A 21,322-nucleotide genomic window follows, 5' to 3' on the forward strand; every position below is an offset into this window, starting at 1 on the left:
GGATTTTTTTTGGGGGGGGGTAGCCATTGGCATAGAGAAAGTGTTGAGAATGTGGTTTAGAAAGAATAGCTTCCTGCTTCGTCCTCATTTACTGTTTGTTGTGCTTGCGTGCACGTCTTGTTTTTAAGTTCCTGTGAAAATGGCAACGTGACGTTAGCGAAATATTGGAAGTGTATTAAAATTTATTTTAATGTATATCCTAGTATACGTTGTAATTTCCTTAAGATATTTAGTAAAAATGCATAACCAAAGTCTAAGTCTTTCCACGAGAATTATAAAGTGTTGTAGAGCTAAAAGAAGAAGAAAGCATACCTCATCTGACAAGCGCAACAGCATTCTAAGAAACCTTGCCAAATGCATTTGTCTAGCTGATAATTCTCCTCTTCCTGAATAGTCAGTTCTATAAAGAGCAGTTGCACTGTCAACTATTAATAAAGCATACCTAAAATAAAAAAAACATTGATAAAAGCGAGAAAGGAATAATGTTCTTTCTTTATATTTAACCTCAACCTTAATTTCAAATTATTTAAATTAAAAAATTCATTATTACTGAATAGTTAGAAGATGATAAAAATTAAATAAAATAAAATCCTGGTATAACCTTCACATTGGTCCATTACTAACAGATATTTTTCTGTATAAATTTCATTTTAAAATGCAGACTTAATGGACGATCACCAATTAACTTAGTCTCTATCTTGTCACTACACATATAAAAGTTGTGCACTAGTAGGATAGATTTGTAATAATTGGTATTTTTAAATGTTTCCTAGAATTTGTCAATATCATTTCAATTTGGGTTTTAACTGGCCACTTATAACTTACAGAATTAACAACGCATATGAAGGATATTAATTAAAGGCAACTTTAATGAATAACTTCTATATTTCAGCAACGTCACGTTGCCATCTTCAGGAACATAAAAATATGGTATGTGCACGCAAGCACTAACAAAAGCAAATGAGGAAGAAGGCAATAAACTAATATTGTTCCTAAAGTCCTAATGGTTCCCTCTGGCAGGCTAATTTTGTTGTCTTGGCCGTTGGGCTGAAGTTCTCATTATGATACTTTACGTTATGATAATGATAACGTACATTATGATAACGTAAGTCTCCCAAATTTGGGGTAGTTTCATGCACCCAAATTTGTTGAGGTTTGGAACATTTTTTAGAGCTGCTGATGATTCCTTGAATAATCTTTCGTATTTAAACTTGCTGCGGTGTATTGTTTTAGTTTTCTTCCAATGAATTCTATGGTGGGTATCTAAGGCATGGTCTCTGCCAGCCCAGAGCGGCTGTACTGGTGAAACCGGATGTAGTCTTTGTGTTCTGAAATCCTGATATTTGCTGTCCTGCCTGTTTGGCCAAAGTAGGACAATTTGCAGCTGCAAGGGACCTGGTATACTGAAGGTAGGTTTTATATGGTCTGTAACAAGAAGTAAGGTCATATTTTTTTAGGATATTAGTTATTTTCTCAGAGGTGCCCTGGATGTAGGGGATGGTGATAGATTTGGTGTAATCTTTATTGTGGAGGGGGGTTGTGGTTTACTGGTTTTAGTATTTTTTGGATTTTCTGGGGGTTATAGCCATTGGCTAAGAAAGTGTTGTGGATGTGGTTTAGTTCAGTGGTTAGGGCCTTGTCATCTGAGCAGATTAATTTTGCCCTGTTATATAGTGTTTTTATAACCCCATATTGTTGTGAGGGGGTGGGATCGCTGGTGAATGTATCTGCCAGTATGGGTGGGTTTTTTGTAAACAGAGAAAACCAAAGATCCATCAAGCTGGCAAGTGATTAAAGTGTTTAGGAAGGGGAGGGTGTTGTTTTCCTCTTTTTCTAAGGTGAACTGGACTCTGAGGTGTTGGTTGTTTAAGTGTGTTGGGAAGGAGTGGAGTGTATCTGAGCCATGTGGCCAAATAGCAAACACATCATCCATGTATCGAAGTCAAATAGTGGGTTTTTGTGGGGCGGAGTTTATGGCTTTCTCTTCAAAGGTCTCCATAAAGAAATTGGCCAAGGGTGGGAGAAGTGGTGAACCCATGGATGTCCCCTCTATCTGTTTGTAGAATTTTCCTTGCCAAACAAAATAGCCTGAGTTCATTGTGAACTGAAATAGGGCTGAGATATCGGGAGGAAACTTGGCTTGGATGAGCTGTAGGGTTTCTTTTTAGTGAATAGGGAGGAGACGTCAAAACTGATCATTATGTCAGTGTGTCGGAGTGAGAGGTTTTCTATACTGGCTTTAAAGTGGGCTGAGTTTTTTTTATGTGTGATGGTGTGTTGCCAGTATAGTGTGTGAGCGTTTTGGCTAAATGTTTGGCTAAGTTATATGTGGAGGAATCAATGCCATCCACTATGGGATGTAATGGCACATTTTGTTTATGTATTTTTGGGAGTCCATATAATCGGGGGGGGGGGGGGTCTAGAGTTATAAGGTTTTAGTATGTCAGTGACTTCCACAAGCCAAGAAGTGACTTTCTTAAGGAGTCTGTGGAGAGTTCTAATCTGAGAGCTGGTAGGATTATATTCAATAGGGAGGTAAGTAGTATGGTCTAGTACTAAAGCATTAAGCTTACCTTTGTAGTCCTTTTGATTGAGCACTACAGTGGAGTTTCCTTATCCGCTTTGGTGATTACTATTTTTTTGTTTTTCTTCATTTCTAGTAGGGCTGCATATTCGTCTTTGGATAAGTTGGTTTTTGGTTTTGCTTTGGTGAGAACACCGGCTACATCCAGTCTGACATTGTTGGCGACATGGTTAGGAAGGTTGCGAATGCCACCTTCTATCTGGATCATGATTTCCTCAGCAGGTATTCTTTTAGGAGCTAGAGCGAAATTGTGGCCACGTGATAGTGCGGTGAGTGCTTCAGGCTTTAAAACTACGGACGAGAGGTTGACTACAGTGTTGAGTGGTGGCTGTGGTAAGGAAGTCTAATTCTTTATCAGGTTTTCGCATTTTTTCAAGTGCTGACTACATATTTTTTCAAATTCTTTTCTTTCTGAAGCTCATGAGACGTCATAAAGAATCATCCAAAGATCATGCCCGAGTGTATCTGAAAGCTCTTCTTCTAGCGCCCGTAACGTTTTGTTTCCATCGGCAGGGAGAACACGGGTTGCGGTAATTTGTTCTCTTAATAGGGCGAAGCTAGTGCGATGATAAATACGCAGAGCTTTCTGTGAAGTAAAACGGTGCTTCAATTTAACACAGTTAGGGATTACCTTGTTATCCCGACAGCATTTTAGGAACGTCAGACGATTTAGTTGTCTCGATATCTTCAACCTCATTTTGCCATATTGACGGGCCTGGCCTACTCATTATTATAATAAAATATTATCATTATATGGGCATGGAGTGTGGACTCAGTGGAGTCCAAAAACTCATTGTGGGAGATGCAATCTATCCACACAATCCTCTCTTTGAACCCATTAACAAAGCATTCACAATTCTCCAAGCAAAAAATCTAGTCTTCACACCCTACTAACCACACTTTCATTCAACTTACAGGGATGACCCCTTGGTTCTGGTCCCTCTAGCCAAGTGCTGAAATATTTCTCCTTCATCTATCCTATAAAACCTTTTAAGCAACTTAAATGTTTCTACCAATATCCCCTCTTTTTCTCCTATCCACACATCTTCAACCTATCCTCATAGGGAACGTTCCCTATGAGGATAGGTTGATCCACAGGCCACTCACCATCTTAGTCACTTGTTTCTGAATCCTCTTCACTGCTTCATCCCCAAGAAATCCAGGGGGGGACCAGACTCGAGCACAATAATCCAGATGTGGGTGTATCAAGGCCTTATAAAGAGGAATGATAACTTCCTTTTCTCTACTTGTTAATCTGTCCTTCAATAGCCAAGAAATCATATAGGCTACCTTAGAAATATGTCCTCTAAACTTTAACTCTCTACCACCACCCCTAAATCTCTAGCTTCATCTACTCCACTCCAGGAAATAGGAGTGTGTGCCATCAATGTGAAACATGGCCAATATCGTGAATTTTTGCACCCAGGAAACATGATTTTGTCACACTTTTGTTAAGTACTCCCATGATCATTGAGTCTCCATTGATAATTTTCTCCTTAACATGTTTTTCTTGTTTGTTCAGTTGGTCTTTATTGTATTATTCCTTTGGATCACCTGCTTCTTTCTTTTTTCAGCCCTGCTTAACTCTTGCTCCTTCTGCAATTTTAAAATTTTGCACTTTGTCCTATGAAGAATAACATTTAAGCATGCTATTTCTTTATTAATATCCATTTCGTTCACCTCTATTTCTATGTCCGCACATTCGACATTAATAACATCATTTTCCATCTTACTGTTAATATAACATGATATGAAATTATATGCTATGTTACTGTAAGAAACCTCTGATATTAAGTATGCAACAAGTTCTACCAATTGACAAAAATAAACTTAGAAAATAATATCACTGCAAGAGTGATGTCACATTGATAACACAAGGATCAAAGTGGAGAGATCAGACTATTATCAATACTACCTATACTCTGGGTAATGATGTCATTCTCACTATTATTTAGTATTAAGATATTAATGAGGCAAAGAATGAACGTTACATCATTTTCCCTATCAAAAAAATGTTTAATGGGAAAAATGGTACACACATACACACTAATTCATGATCATCATCAGGAAAGGTGGGAGAGGAGGTATAACAGTCAACAGCAAACATTACAGTTACAGTAAAATATCTAAAGCTGCAGCCAGCAATTCAAAGAAAAACGGACTGCTGTCAAAAAGTGTTATGTGAACGTGCCTGTTTCCACAATGTGAGTAAAACAGAACATTTGAAATGTTAAGTCCAACAGTATCTTCAATATATTCCAAGGCTTGCTCCAATTAATTATACCTATTTAAGTTACTTAAAAGTGCACACTGAAAGACCATTTGCCAGCAGTTATGATGTGAAAGAGCATACAAAGCATAAGTGCACTATTGAAAAAAGAGTATTTAAAATTTGAGAAAGAGAGTATGTTAATCTTGTACATTTGGTATTGTTATGGTAATTTTAATAAATACAATGTGAATACCCAATATCTTCATATAACAAACATGTATTACAATAGATTAGCAGTAACAACAAACCAAAGAATTTCCCTCTAAACTGGATTAGAGAATTTCAAAGTAGCAATCTACTCATCTACTGCTTCCATTATATTCCTTCCATCTTAAGCCCAGAAGGAATTAGAGATTACTTTAATATTGTTCCCGATATGGGAAATTAGAAATATTAAGCAGATTTCAATAATATGGAAAAGCAGCTTAGTGAATCAGTGGGTTCTTCAAACTTCACAATTCCAAATCACCATCAGCAAAATTCAAGCTAGTCAATATCAGCATAAAAAGCATGAAAAGAAAAGTGGAACTGGCAAAAGAACTAGAAAAACACAAGGTTGACTTTAATTTGTATTACTGAAACAAAGATGACAAAAACAGGTGAAATTCTTCTAAAACATTATAAGATGTCATATTGAACCAATAATGATCACAGAAAGGAAGGAGCATCTATGGTATTCAATACTAAATATGAAGATACTGGGCTGTCATGTGTAAAACAACTACAGAACATGTTTGAATATTGTTATAATTCTTGACCATAGAGATTAATGAATAACTAACCCTTATTTAGAAGTATTGGTCAAGTGTTAATAAACTATTTAATAACCAACTAGTTTTGCCAGCTATTGCTGCGGCATCTTCAGGGTACAAATAAGGTATGCAAAGTAAATTACAAGCTAAATGTTAACTGACAATTCTAATTCAATAACAAAATAGTACTGAGCGTGAAACAATATATGTGTCGCAGATACATGATTTACTTGTTGAAAAACATTTTGTAGTTGGCGCTGAAGTTCATTTCATGTGTGTTTAGTGATCTGATTAAGGTCTTCCATATATCAGGTAGGATTAAACCCTGATATCTGTTGAGGTTTTTTGTGGAATGGGCGACAACTGTAGCTGCTTCTTTGAAGATTCTGGAATGGAAGTTTTCTTCTATATAAGGCATATAACTTTTATTCCATTCAATAATGTGGTTGGTTGTGGTTGGTTGGTAGAGAAGTGGGAAGAAAGGCCATATATATCTTGTCTGTTATTTCTTACATAACCGATGTGTTCCCTTTGTCTAATTGCGAAGCTTCTAGACATCTGACCAATGTAACTAAGACCACAGGAACAAGGGATGTTGTAAACTCCAGCATACTTGTAGAAAGGATGGAAGTCTTTCGGTGATCTTAGAAATTTCTGAATAGTTTCAACTGGCTTGAAGGTCACTCTAATATTGTGTGGTTTTAGGAGGAGAGCCAGTTTTTTGGAAATGGTACTAACGTATGGAATAGTTATAGTGGTGATATATTGGGTGACATCACGTTGTCTTTTGGTATGTCAGAGAAGAGAATTTTGTTGACGAGTCTTCTAGGGTAGCCATTTAAGGATAGGTCATTGGATATTGTAGTCAATTCTTCATGTAGATCATTTTGGTCCGTAGTAAACTGTATAGCTCTTTTCTTTAGCATATGCTAAGTTTTTGGGAGATGTGGTGTGATGAGCTGAAGAGTAGATAACATCCAGTATTTGTAGGTTTTCTATAAACAGATAAGTTGATACTGTTATTTTCTTGTTTCTTTATTATGATGTCCAGGAATAGTAGTTGTTTGTCCTTTTCAAGTTCAAATGTGAATTTGATAGTATGGTGAAACGAATTGATTTTGTTTAGGTAATCCAATAACCTCTTCCTTTTTGCGGTTCCATATGATAAAGATGTCATCTACATATCTAAACTATGCTGTAGGTTTTGGGTTAATCTGCGATAAGATTTTAGTTTCAAGATCTTCCATAAATAGGTCAGCACAAGAGGGTGAAAGGGGGACTACCCATGGCCAATCTAGTTAATTGTTTGTAAATGTTTTCTTCCATACGAAATAGTTAGAAGTTAAACAGTGACTAAACAACGAAATGATGTCTTGTGGGAACAAATTGTCTAAGATGTTGATGACTTCAACTACTGGAATGTTAGTAAACAGGAGAGTAACATCAAGGATAGCAAGTATATCATCTTCAGAGATAGGGACATTTTTTAATTTTTCAATAAAATGTTGAAAGTTTTTAATATAAGTATCTGAGTTATGGATGTGTTGTAGTAGAATTTTGACTAGATATTTAGACAGTATCCTGTACGCCCCTTGAGGGTACATGGCAGGAATTTGATGATGATGTTTAGACAGTAAATAAGTTGGAGAATTGATTCCATCTACAATTGGGCGTAATGGGGAGCCATCCTTGTGCACTTTTGGAACGCCGTACAGTCTAGGAGTTAGAGGATGCATAGATTTTAACTTTTTAATTAAATCTGTAGGCCAGTTTGTCATCTGACATAATAGTTCATTGGTGTCGTTATGATTTTTTAACGTTGGATCTGTATTAAGGACATTATAGACGGATGTATCTGATAACAGATTGTTAAGTTTATCTTCATAGTCTTTTGTGTTTAAGATGACAGTACTATTTCCTTTGTCCGCTTTAAGTACGATGATGTCTTTGTTATTCTTTAAGTTGAGCAGGGTTCTTTTTTCCATATGGGTGAAATTTGTGTGTGGAGATCCGGAAGGAGACGAGAGGATTATGCTGCTTTTCAATCTAAGGTCATTAGCTGTAAGTTGTGGTAGTAATGAATTGTCAGTTAACATCCAGCTTGTAATTTACTTTGCCTACCTTATTTGTACCCTGAAAATGCCGACAGCAATAGCTGGCAAAACTAGTTGATTATTAAATAGTTTATTAACATTTGACCAATACTTCTAAATAAGAGTTAATTATTCATTAATCTCTGTGGTCAAGAATTATAACAATTTTCAAATATGAACAAAATTGATGAGATTACAAAACGGAAGGTACGCCATCTTGAACTTTTAAAATGTAAAAAGGCTAAGTTTTTAAATCACCTAACTTTCTTAAAAAGATGTCGAGACAACGTTATCCCCAAATTTATGTGCCTCAGACAACTTTTTCATTCTAGACAAGCTAAACGTATTTATCATAAAACATCACTCACCCTTCTACGTGAAAGAATATGTCATACGAGATTCATACTAAGCCAAATAGACTCAAAATGTTACGAGTTCTTTACGGACATCTCTAATACCGTTGAGAAGAAATTATCCGACTTCTAGATAATATGATTTACACAAATTATGATAATACATTCAGAAATAGCAAACAGATGCAAATTGAGAAATTCAATTATCTGTATACTAATCATATTGAGTCTAAACCTTCTCCACCGGATAACCAAGTGATCGTTAATCAATCAAAGCACATACTAACAAAACCTGAGATCGCTATTCTCAAAAAAAGGCTTCAATTTTGTCTTAACACCTGTTGTAATACCCAAAGTAGATTTCATCCACAATTTAGAGAGTCATCTCATTACTACCACAACTTACAGCTAATGACCTTAGAATGAAAAGTGGCATAATCCTCTTGTCTCCTTCCAGATTTTCACACACAAATTTCACCCCTATGGAAAAAAAAAACCCTGCTCAACTTAAAGAATAACAAAGACATCATTGTACTTAAAGCGGAGAAAGGAAATAGTACTGTCATCTTAAACACAAAAGACTATGAAGATAAACTTAACAATCTGTTATCAGATACGTCTGTCTATAATGTCCTTAATACAGATGCAACGTTAAAAAATCATAACAACACCAATGAACTATTATGTCGGATGACTGGCCTACAGATTTAATTAAAAAGTTAAAATCTATGCATCCGCTAACTCCTAGACTGTACGGTGTTCCAAAAGTGCACAAGGATCCCCATTACACCCAATTGTAGATGGAATCAATTCTCCAACTTATTTACTGTCTAAACAAATTCAAATACAAATTCAGATACGTATATTAAAAACTCTCAACATTTTACCGAAAAATTTAAAAATGTCCCTATCTCTGAAGATGATATACTTGCTATCCTTGATGTTACTCTCCTGTTTACTAACATTCCAGTAGTTGAAGTCATCAACATCTTAGACAATTTGTTCCTACAAGACATCATCTCGTTGTTTAGTCACTGTTTAACTTCTAACTATTTCGTATGGAAGAAAACGATTAACCAGAATGGCCATGGGTAGTCCCTTCTCACCCTCTTGTGCTGACCTATTTATGGAAGATCTTGAAACTAAAATCTTATCGCAGATTAATCCAAAACCTACAGCATAGTTTAGATATGTAGATGACATCTTTATCATATGGAACCGCAAAAAGGAAGAGGTTATTGGATTACCTAAACAAAATCAATTCATTCCACCATACTATCAAATTCACATTCGAACTTGAAAAGGACAAACAACTACCATTCCTGGACATCATAATAAAGAAACAAGAAAATAACAGTGTCAACTTATCTGTTTATAGAAAACCTACAAATACTGGACGTTATCCACACTTCAGCTCATCACACTACATCTCCCAAAAACTTAGAATTATTCATATGCTAAAGAAAAGAGCTATACAGTTTACTACGGACCAAAATGATCTACATGAAGAATTGACTACAATATCCAACGACCTATCCTTAAATGGCTACCCTAGAAGATTCGTCAACAAGATTCTCTTCTCTGACATACCAAAAGACAACGTGATGTCACCCAATATATCACCACTATAACTATTCCATACGTCAGTACCATTTCCAAAAAACTGGCTCTCCTCCTAAAACCACCAATATTAGAGTGACCTTCAAGCCAGTTGAAACTATTCAGAAATTTCTAAGATCACCGAAAGACTTCCATCCTTTCTACAAGTATGCTGGAGTTTACAACATTCCTTGTTCCTGTGGTCTTAGTTACATTGGTCAGATGTCTAGAAGCTTCGAAATTAGACAAAGGGAACACATCGGTTATGTAAGAAATAACAGACAAGATATATATGGCCTTTCTTCCCACTTCTCTACCAACCAACCACAATATTGAATGGAATAAAAGTTATATGCCTTATATAGAAGAAAACTTCCGTTCCAGAATCTTCAAAGCAGCAGCTACAGTTGTCTCCCATTCCACAAAAAAAACTCAACAGGTATCAAGGTTTAATCCTACCTGATATATGGAAGACCTTAATCAGATCACTAAACACACATGAAATGAATTTCAGCACTAACTACAAAATGTTTCTCAACAAGTAAATCATGTATCCGTGACACGTGTATTGTTTCATGCTCAGTACTATTTTGTTATTGAATTAGAATTGTCAGTTAACATTTAGCTTGCAATTTACTTTGCCTACCTTATTGTACCCTGAATGCACAACACTATTGTACCCTGAAGATGCCGACAGCAATAGCCGGCGAAACTAGTTGGTTATTAAATAGTTTATTAACACTTGACCAATACTTCTAAATAAGAGTTAGTTATTCATTAACTAAGAACATCTTTTTAGCTGAGTGTTTAGGAACTTGAAGTTGGGTGGGAGAAGTCTTCTCAGCCGCTGATTCGCAAACATAGGATATTTGCTTTCCTTGTACAAAGAAATGGCTCTCATCTGAGAATATGACCCTCTTTCACTTCTCAACAGTCCAATCTTTGTACATCTTTGCCTATCAGTGCCTCTTTTTCTGCATAGCCTTTGTCAACAGTTTTTTTTTTTTTAGTCTGTGGGCAGTCCTACCAGCTTCCAACGATCTTTGACAGACTGTCATGTCATGTCAGAAACATTAATCCCACTAGCTGCCAAGTCTCTATTTAAGTCTACAGCAGACAATCTTGAATTCATTTTGCTTTTCCAAACTAGTAAACAATTTTGAGTAAGTATAGTTTTCCTTTTTTTTGCCCACATTTTCCTTTTCTATCAAGAGAAAAAGGTACCTGTCTCCCTAAACAATTTTAAAATTGCATTAACAGTACCAAACCAACACTACACTCATTGACAATTTGTCGTTGAATCATGGATGTGTGCTGAGAAAGAGTACATATTTTTGAATTCTTTCTTGGAGATGTATCCATTTTATAGCTACACAAAATGAATCAAACACTATGAATGTCAACTTGCTTACATTACTAAAAATGCACAACACTATTAATAAGCATCGTAGAGACAGTTAAAACAGGCAGCAATCAACCAAAATAGTGAACCAAAACCGAAACTATTGTGAACTGAAACAAAAACCAAACCAAAAACTTCATGTTCAGATCAATGTGTTTGCTACTGTATATAAATAGGGAATAAGAGAAATATGCAATTAAATATGGAAATAGATAAAAGAATTAGATTAATTCTTTTGTCTATTTCCATATGTAATTTGCCAACTTCACTAAAAATACTTCACCTTTTGCCTAATTAGCTGAAATTTATTACTTGTTTCATAGTTTTCCATTCAAGATATGGCTGGTGTTTTCTGTGTTCATGCCTGTTTCATAGTGTTCATCTATTTTTGCCGATTGTTATACCAAATTTATTACAGCAGGTATTCAATTTAGTTAGAGAATCTGCAAACTTGTACTGGATTTATTTAGGAGCACATCATATGCATAAAATAAAGGAACTTTGGGGTTCATTACTGAATGTCAAGTTTGTTTACTTGCAAGGACTAAGTGAAGTATCAATGGGTTGGTTAATTGACTAAATTTTTCCAAAGTGATCAAGATTAAGACTTAAGGGTATTATGTCTGAAAACCAAATGTTCCCTGGTCAGTTAATATATTATGTAGGATTGGAAAAAAAAACTTAATGCAATAAAAGAAATTTTATCTTAGATAATGAAGAATACAATAAAATGTCGTAATTACTGCAGATAGATACTTATTAGATTCTTGAGAGACCCAATTTGTGAACTCTAGAACTGTACTACTAATAAGCTTCTCCAGACCACTACGGAATTTCCCAGAAATTGAAGATTATCTCTATGTTCATTGCATACTCTCATTTCTCAACTATATGGCATCCCTAACATTTTTAAGGAAAACAACCCACTAACTCAGTGTAAAAAGCACTGGCTCTCCCACATGCAAGCTTTCAAAACATTTGGCCAAAGTTTTATATTATTATAAAACTTTGGCCAAATTTGTTATTTGGCCTTATTGGATTTTTTAACTTATTGGAATTCTGAACATTTCATTCTGATTATTAAAGACATGCATCTTCATAGAGATGAAATTATGGCCAGTTTTGACATGATTTCTCTCTTCACTAACGTGCTCATGGAAGAGGTATTAGTTCTTTTTAAAAGATAAGTTATTGGGAAAAAAAACGAAGTTATGCCACTCCTGACCTGTTGCATAAATTCTGGTTACTTTTTATTTAAAAACACTATTCACAAACAAAACTATGGCTTGGGATTGGACAACCCCATTAACTCCTGTATTAGCAAAATATACACCTAGAAGCCTCTGAAGAAAAAGATATCAATTCTTTCCATTTAAAAACAAGATTATCGAGAGAAAAAAAATAAACACACACACATACAAATGACATTTTCTTGATTTGGAGCCATGAACCAGATTCCTTCCAAGGGTTCTTGAACTATCTCAAAAATCAACACCCTACAATATAATTTACAGCAAAGATTAATCCTGTTCCTGGATGTAAACTTAAACAGATGTCAGAAAAACTGAAGATCTTTTATATACAGAAAATGCATACATACCAACAGATACCTTGATTTGCAATCTTCTCATAACCCATCTTTAAAGCTTGCCATCATTTCTACATTAGGTAAACTTGCTTGTTCACTCATCAGTAAAGAAAAAGAAGAGATCACCAAAAAACTTGGTGATCTCATTAACAAGAAGAAAAAGTTTCTTCTAACAACCTTTCAGAAGAACAGTTATCATAAACAGACTATTAATACTCTTATTTAATTAACCTGCTCACAATATTGAAGATAATATGGATGTAAAGGGTTTTATTTCACTTCTGTATATTAGCTCCCTTTGAAACTTAGCCAAAATTCTCAAAAAATATAAAATCCACACTTATTTCACTCCTCCAACCAAATGGCATCCTTACTTGGTACAGCAAAACCTAAACATGACAGCTTAAAATATCCAGAGGTCCTTGTGTAATTGCAGTGTGCTGTATTTTGGTCAGATGGAAAAATCCATTGAACTACACATAGAGGAGCATGTGAAAGGCATCACCTGGAAGAACTAGAGTCGCCACTCTATCTAGTCATGTTCTTGACTCTGTCAATTCAGACAATGAAAATTCTACCATTCACCCCCAGTGATCTGGAATAAATCATAAAACATTTTTAGAGGCTATGATGAGATCGAGAGAAGAACTGTTGAATTGACAGAAACTGTCCTCAATTGGGTCCACCTTAATACTTACCAAAACTATAACCTCTCTGAATGTTACCCCTCAGCCATCCAAACTTTGGTGTATGCAAGATCATATTAACATGAACATGTACAACAATACTGTGGAATCCAGTATTGTTGTACATGTCAGCAATTCAACTGTAATGTAACTTACAGCTGCTGTTCTCTTGTAATGTATATTTTGCATTTCTCTTGTTTCATGTTATGACCCATTGAAGTCTTCTATGAAAATGAAACTAGTAATAGATAATACAGTTATATATATATATATATATATATATATATATATATATATATATATATATATATATATATATATATATATATATATATATATATATATATATATATATATTGTTATCACTTGGTTTCAGTCAATTAAGTTTCTTCTATTATGAAGAAACTTAATTGATTAAGTATTATAGCAAAGTAAATCTGTTGCATCAAATTATATATGTATAAAAGAAAACACTTAGCCCAACCATGTACTATTATAGGTTTATATTTCATTGGAAAGAAGGAAGGAGAGGGGGGGGGTCACAAAAATTAATTTATCAATTAGATAGTAATTTAAATTACAGCAAAACAAAGGCTATTAGCCATAAGTATTAGGTGAAATGTCCTGCTGATTTAACTGTTTTGCAGAAGCAAAAACTTTGCTACCTCCCATTAAGCAAACTAATCTTCATTTTGAAAAGCTTAATGTTTAGTGCTTTACAGATGATTCAAACCCAAGTCTTTTCACTGGAAGGACGTTTATCAGTGACTATGCAGACAGTATTCATTTGTCTAAAATTTTTCAATAATCAAGACTAATGTAAACCTACAGATTGTTGTATTTATATATCAAACTGTAGGCTTAGATTAGGCTTGATTATTAAAAATTTTAGACAAATGAATACTGTCTGCATAGTCACTGATAAACATGTTCTTCCAGTGAAAAGAAAAGACTTGGGTTTCATGTGTAAAGCATAAACATTAAGCTTTTCAAACTGCAGATTAGTTTGCTTAATGTTTTTGCTTCTGCAAAAAGAAACAGAAACTGATCATAGCCACGAAGTTGCTCATCGTTGTTTAGCTGATTTTAGCCTCTAGTCCTGATGGTCACTGGTGTCTGGGTAATTTAAGAGTTAATAGAATTTTTCATTCACCAAACAGGACCACTTACATTCAATTCCCACTTTAGCAAAATCACAAGGGCCAACTACATATGGTTGTAACATATGTCATAATAAAAATTGTACAATGGGTACTAAGATCAAATTTACTTGGATGATAATTGTTTATGCTGCTTCTTTGAACTTGAATTCATATTTATACCAGAACTTAGTTTAAAATTTAGAATGTAGACCTCAATTTCTAAAATGTCTAAACATCATACACCATTTAGATTGTGATGGGAATGATTATTCTGCTGGACTTAACAGTCACAAAAATTCAGTGAAGGGGTTTGAAGGTTGTTTTGATTCCAAATTTGCTAAACTTCTGAAAGGTTCTATGGATTTTATTAGTTACAGATGAGTAAATTAGCAAATCAAATCAGAAGTGCAGTATTTTAAATTTGAATCCATTTATGGATTAATTCCAGAAATGTTGCCCAAATTTTTCAAGAACAGTTGTAGGATAGAGATTTTTTAACAATCATTTGACATTGTTCAGATAACACAGTATTACACATTTAACTCAGTTATGTAATTATCACAATGATAAATTACCTAAGTGGATCATAAAGAACCTCCATGGATCAAAATAAAATGTTTGTTGCGATTCACTTGAATGAAATAACATTTCATGCTATTCTAGAATAAATAAATATTTCTCAAGTGAAGTAAATCGTATTTTTATATAGTAATGAAATTCGACCATAAGAACAATTCTTACCTAGATTCTGCCATCATAGCACTGGCTTGAATGAGTAACTGAGTTTGATGATCTGTATTGTATGCTCTGGCATAAGCTACATTATCTAGTACATCACTACCAGATAATCCATACCTATGAAATGAAGATAAACTTAAAATTTTTAACAATATACTGCAAATTCTTCACAAAATGCAATCACATGACACTATTAAACAGAATTATACATTTCTTTTGTATATACAAAAATTTCACAAGAAGATATACAAAATTTAGCAGATTTACAAATGAAGATCAGCTGTGGACAGCATTTTTTGTCACAGAAACAGGCCTAAGTATAATATTTCATCAGAAGTTCTTCTGATGCTGACTGTAGATTTATGGCATTTGGCAAGCAATGAAATGATAAACCATGCAAAAGTGTTTCTCAAATTAGAGTCACATATGGCATGGCCTATAACTATAATAAACAGATATCAAAATCTAGAATACTATATACAACTAAATGAAAAATTACCAATCATCTTAACATCTGGTGGCACAAGGCACAAACAGGTTGTAGATGAGTTGAATCCCCAAGTATATGCTACCACTTTGTTTAATGGAAGCTTAAAGCAGCCAAAAAAATTATTTGAATTCCAGAGGAAAAAAAATCCAGTTTACTTTTTATCATCACTTCTTCCAGTTATGTCTTGGTATCATGGAGAGATCCAACATTTCATTTCAAGAATACATATTAAAAACAGATTCTGAACACAGCTGCTAGATAGCATACTAACCAGAACCTGATTGTAATACTTTAGATCTGGAAGGAGTCCAAACAGTGATATACTGAGGGGCACTTTAACTTTCGACTGATCTTAAAAACAACCATGAAAATTCAACCAAAGAAAAATAGATTACATATAGAAAAAGGCAAATCTTCCATATTCACTGCAATGTATATGGTCTTAGCTCCAAGCTCAACAATGTTTACTTCCATCTCCAACTACAAAATTATAAATTGGTGTCTTAGAACTTAACATTCACAATTCCAACTGGCTTTGCTTTTCCAACTACACTGATTAAACACACAGAGATACCAAGATATGTGCTATCACCAATGATCTCACAAATTGTTCACATGCATATCAGATTGTCCTAACTACAAACAATCTAGGTCTCTTCCACGGTAGTAACTCTTTAAAGAGTACTGATGATAGTTTCAGGATACTGCAGGTGCTGTTTGTCTTCTAAGTGTTGATTCTCTCTCTCTCTCTCTATATATATATAGATCCCATGCACGAGAGGGCAAGAGACCTATAAGTACATCAGTGCTCTTGGTGGGATTGCAAATGAGGACTGAGAAGTTTACTGATGGCTTTTTTTTTTGAAGAGCTGGAAGTTGTAACTATTTGGGAATACCTGTAGAAGACAAGGTGCTGAAACACTATGTCCCAGAGATAGAGGTTAATGTGAATCCATAAGAATGGGATCCTCAATGAGTCTAAATGCTCGCATCTGGACAGCATCAAGGATTATAAGGGAAGGCTTAGGTGCACCATCCCAAAAACATGTAAACAATATCCTAAGCATTGGTGGATTTAGGATTTGTATATTAGGAATTGGTTGGATGTAAAATAGCTTTTTAAGTGAAAGGGAATGCTAGTTTCTTAGATGCTGAGGAGGCTATTGATGTGATGTATTTATGCCAGGAGAGATAGGAGGTAAACGTCAGTCCAAGCAAAGAAAGATCTGATTTTGTCTGGTGATCTGTGTGTTACTGACGATAAGGATAGGTGAGCTGAGATCTCTTGCAAGAGAAAAGTTAAGACTGTGTTTTAATGGCACTGAACATGACAAGGTTGTCCTCACCCCACTGAAGGATAGTGTGAAGATCATTGTTTAAGGCATTGGTTGTAGATGATCTTGTGGCCTGGGATGTCAGATTACTGAGTGGTTTGTCAAATGAATAGGATGAGTGGAGAATATTATCATCAGCAAAGCTATGGATAGGATTAATGGTTATTGTGAGTAGGTTCATTTATGAACAAAAGAAAGAGAGTAGGTGATAGGACAGCCTTGAAGCACTCCAGCATTGATGGTGAAGCTAAAAAAGAGGGAGCCATCTACCATGACTCACAGAAAACGACCAGAGAGAAAGCTGGCTACCCAATAACAGAGGATGGCAGGTCATGATGCCACACACACACACACGCACGCACATGGTCGAAGGCTTTGGAAATGTCAAGGGAGAAAGCACAAGGTTCAAAAAGTCAGCTGTGGATTTTGAATGAGGAAATCCGTACTGGTTGTCGTTGATTAAATTGTGGGCCTCTAAGTAGTGAGGGAGTTGGTTATTGATGACTTTCTTCATTATTTTGAAAGGACAGAGGGTGATAGCAATTGGTCAGTGGTTTCACAGTAGATCCTATTCCAAACCCTTTTTTTGGAATAGGATGAATATGAGATTGCTTCCATGCATTGGAATAAGTACCAGATATATATAATAAATTATAGAGATAGTGTAGGACAGGTGTCAGCTCTGGAGCACAATGTTTGAGAAGAATTGGAGAGTTGGCATCAGCACTAGAAGACTTTAGTATCCACGTTAATTAGTACTTTTCTGATATATTTTTGTCAAAAAATTGAAGAAGGTATACAGTGCTTGGATTCTAGTATGATAACAGGTGATTTCCCTTGGTCATCAATGAAGATTTGAGGAAAAGAGTGATGCCAGAAGATCAGCTTTATCTTTCGGTGAAGTAAGAAGTGGTGCCATCAGGATGATATGAGAGAGAGGTGGAAGTGCAGAAGTTGCATTGAATGGCCCTAGTTAGGGACTAGAAGGAACGGCTTTCATTTGGACAGGAGACGAGTTTTTTGAGGTTGGCCTTTATGAAATAAGATTTGGATTGGCTGATGACTGATTTACATATGTTGCATGCTTTGGTATGGGCAGAGTATGAAGCTGGAGTTTTTGAAGTGACCCACATGCAATAAGCTAATTTTTTTCCCCTTTAACAGCTTTTGGTGCACTTTCTGTTGACCCAAGGATTGGAAAGTGGATGAGGATTATGCCCTGAATTGGATATGATGGTCCAGTGAGAATAATTTGTGTAACTTGTTCACAGCAGGTGCTAGGGTCAGATGAGCAGAAACAATAGTCAGACCAAGGAAAGGAGGAGTAGAAATTCTGGAGGTCATCCCAGTTGGCTCCTTTGTAGTGCCAGAAGACATGAGGTTGGGAGTGGCTGAAGGAGAGGGTGTTCTATGAGAGAGAAGATTTGTACAAGATTGTGGTCAGAGCTGCCTGAGAATTCTAAAGCATATCTGGAAGGAGAACTGGTCAAAAAGAGATCCAGAGTATTTGGAGAGTGAAGCAGGTTATCAGGAATTTAAGTAGGTAGATGTACGATTTGTGTTACTTCATTATTTATGGCAAAGACTTCTGCTTCTCATCCAGCTTGGTCAGTGGTTTTGGAATAGGGGAGCCAGTTGGAATTGTGGACGTTGAGGTCAGCCTCAACGGAAGAAGATGACCTCACTATTTGGATTGTAGATGGTCGAATTTCATAAAAAGGAATGCGAAGAGGTTATCAGTATTTTGGAGACCAGTAAATGCAACAAATGAATGTTATTAAATGGGATAAGGAAACCTTGAGCTAGAGCAGAGTTTCTCAAATTTTTCCTAAAACGGAACACTTCACAAATCCTGAAATTTTAACGAAACACCTTGGTTAGAGTCAAGTTTCATCAGGTTCATATTAAATGTAAAGCTAAGTGCACACTATCGCTGCAGTAGGCTGTATCGCATCGCAAAAATGTGAAAGCGCATGCTATAGGCGTGCCAAGCAGCAGTGCATCACATTGACTTTGCTTGTGACCACACGTTTCCTAGAATAGATACCTCTGTACTTCACTTGGAGGTGTCAACAACCACAGGCGGTTGAGTCATGGCCTTAATAGCACAATCCACACGTAAAGTGAGGAGTGCCTAATTTTCAAACATGTTTGAACTTGTCACAGCATTTAAAACAATTCCAACTCATATTAATTTTGATAATTTCTCAAAGAACACTGGTGTTCCGTGGAACATAGTTTGGGAAATGCTGAGCTACAGAATATCAAAAGAAGGGGATTCTAAATTAGTCACTCTCTGGCACACTATGTCAGATTTCACAAAGGCACAGGTGCCACCCTTATGGTGAAAAGAATTGTGAAGTGCACAGTTTGGATATAGGATATGAACAGTATGAGATGTAGTTGCAATCTGGGTTTCTGTCAGGAATAGGATGTCTGGTCTAGAAAACTGTAAGTGGTGGTGAACACCCTATGTTTATGTTAATGCTGAGTTTCTAGTAAAGTGATTCTGGTTTGGTTTATGTGTTGTGTCTGCTTGTGATTTGACTTTTTTTTTAATGGGATTAGTTTATGAGGGAGATTTGTTTTTATAACAGTGTTGCTGTCATTTTTTGTAAGAGCCTTCATAAGTTTAATTTTGATTAAATGGAAAATATAGTGAGGACATGAAATGAGAGACAGACTCTCAGAAATAACTTCCATACAGAGAAAAACCAGTCTCCGTATCATAATGTGACCTTAACAGTATCCCCCCCCACCACATTCCACTACTCTGATTCCCTCTCCAGGCATGATTTGGAAAGTGTATATGGCAGCAGGATTATGGGCCAGTTGACCAGGAAGCCTCCTTCTGTCTCATTACAGATTCAGGTTGTGCACAAATTGGAGGCCAGCAAACAGAACCACCATTTTAACTTATGTACCCATGAAATGAAGGAGGTTATGTGGGTCTCTTAAGTATGTTTGTCATAGCCTTGAAGGTATCACTCAAAGTGTATGAAGAAGGGGAGGGAGGGAACAGAATACCTGCACTGGAGACCAAACATGACATTTGCTACTTCAGACTTCCAATAAGCTGGGCAGCGGTATTTTGCCAGGCGATGAACATCTACTACCTAGTGTCTAGTTAGCATTCCAACTAGGAAGTTATCAATTTGCAGTGGAAATACTTGCTGCAAATGTCAGAGCCCTTTTGTGAAAACAGAACACACGTGGTAAGGCAGGGGTGACTTGACAGGGAAAGGCAGTATATTGCACATCCTGTCCATTAGTGGTCCAAATGTGGAATAATTTCTGCAACTTCTATGTCTCATTTCTTTGGTTGGATTGTTTTCTATACTCGATCCAAAAAAATCTGCATTGAAACAATTCTCATTGGCAAAAAAAATTAATTCTTATTCCACTTTAAATTCTTACCCCTTAACTAACCGTTCTCCAAGACTATACATAAAACTGAGCATCTCACTATTGACTTTCACTGAAATCACCACCTTTTTATGTTTATGCTAAAGCCCGAAATATCCTCACATAAATTATCAATACATCCAAACCTGATTTTCAAGTCTTAAAGCAGAAAACTTGCATTATGTTCAACTGACAGTCATACATTTCAGTCTACTGCTTAAATAATAGTGGGGTGTGTGTGTGGGGGGGGGTGTATTTTTACTTTCTTTCTTGTACCTACAGTCCTGTCATTTTGCATCATCAGTAAATTAATCCCTTGACTCCAAGAGGTTTAACTCTTAATTTCAAAATTAAAAACAAAACTTGCATACAAATTCATATCCAAGGATATCACATACATAATTTATTATCAGAAATTAATGAGAACAAGACAAATTTTCATCAAGTTTTGAGTTTTGGTTTCAGTTCACAATAATATTGCTTTTAATTCACTATTTTGGTTGAGTGCTTATGTTTTAACTGTCTCTAACAGTGATTATGTGGTACTCACTTGGAAAGTGACTAAGTTTATGAATATTCCATTCAGAAAAGATTACATGCTGAACTACAAAGCAGGAAATTATGACCAACCGAGGAGTATACTACTAACTTCAGCAGAATGGTATCGGCTGCTTGATGGGAAAAATATTGACAGTGTATAGGAAGCATTTAAAGAAATACTTAAATGCTGCAATATCAGAATGTGTCCTGAGAGCTCGAAGAATAAATAGGGTAGGAGTCAAATGGATGTGTAATTTATTAAGCAAGAGATTCGTAAGAAACAGAGGACGTGGAAGGAATATCATGTGCATAAGGATGATGTCCGTTATGAAAATTATAAGCAG

The 21,322-nt window shown here is 35.6% G+C and overlaps 1 protein-coding gene across 4 annotated transcripts in view; it reads right to left on the reverse strand.

Moving 5' to 3' along the window:
• The window catches only part of spn-A (RAD51 recombinase homolog spn-A), a 100,648-nt gene that overhangs the window by 44,927 nt on the left and 34,399 nt on the right, over positions 1-21,322 (reverse strand). For all 4 annotated transcript variants that reach the window (XM_090401009.1, XM_090401010.1, XM_090401007.1 and 1 more), the window contains exons 7-8: positions 15,213-15,326; positions 313-442 (exon numbers count right to left, since the gene is read on the reverse strand). In XM_090401009.1, the coding sequence (XP_090257135.1) occupies positions 313-442; positions 15,213-15,326 (244 nt within the window). The remainder of the gene's footprint in view (positions 1-312; positions 443-15,212; positions 15,327-21,322) is intronic.

The sequence above is a fragment of the Typopeltis vanoorti genome, chromosome 11 (assembly GCF_054136105.1).
Source record: "Typopeltis vanoorti isolate ZY-2024b chromosome 11, IOZ_Tvanoo_1.0, whole genome shotgun sequence".
Taxonomy (NCBI): Eukaryota; Metazoa; Arthropoda; class Arachnida; order Uropygi; family Thelyphonidae; genus Typopeltis; species Typopeltis vanoorti.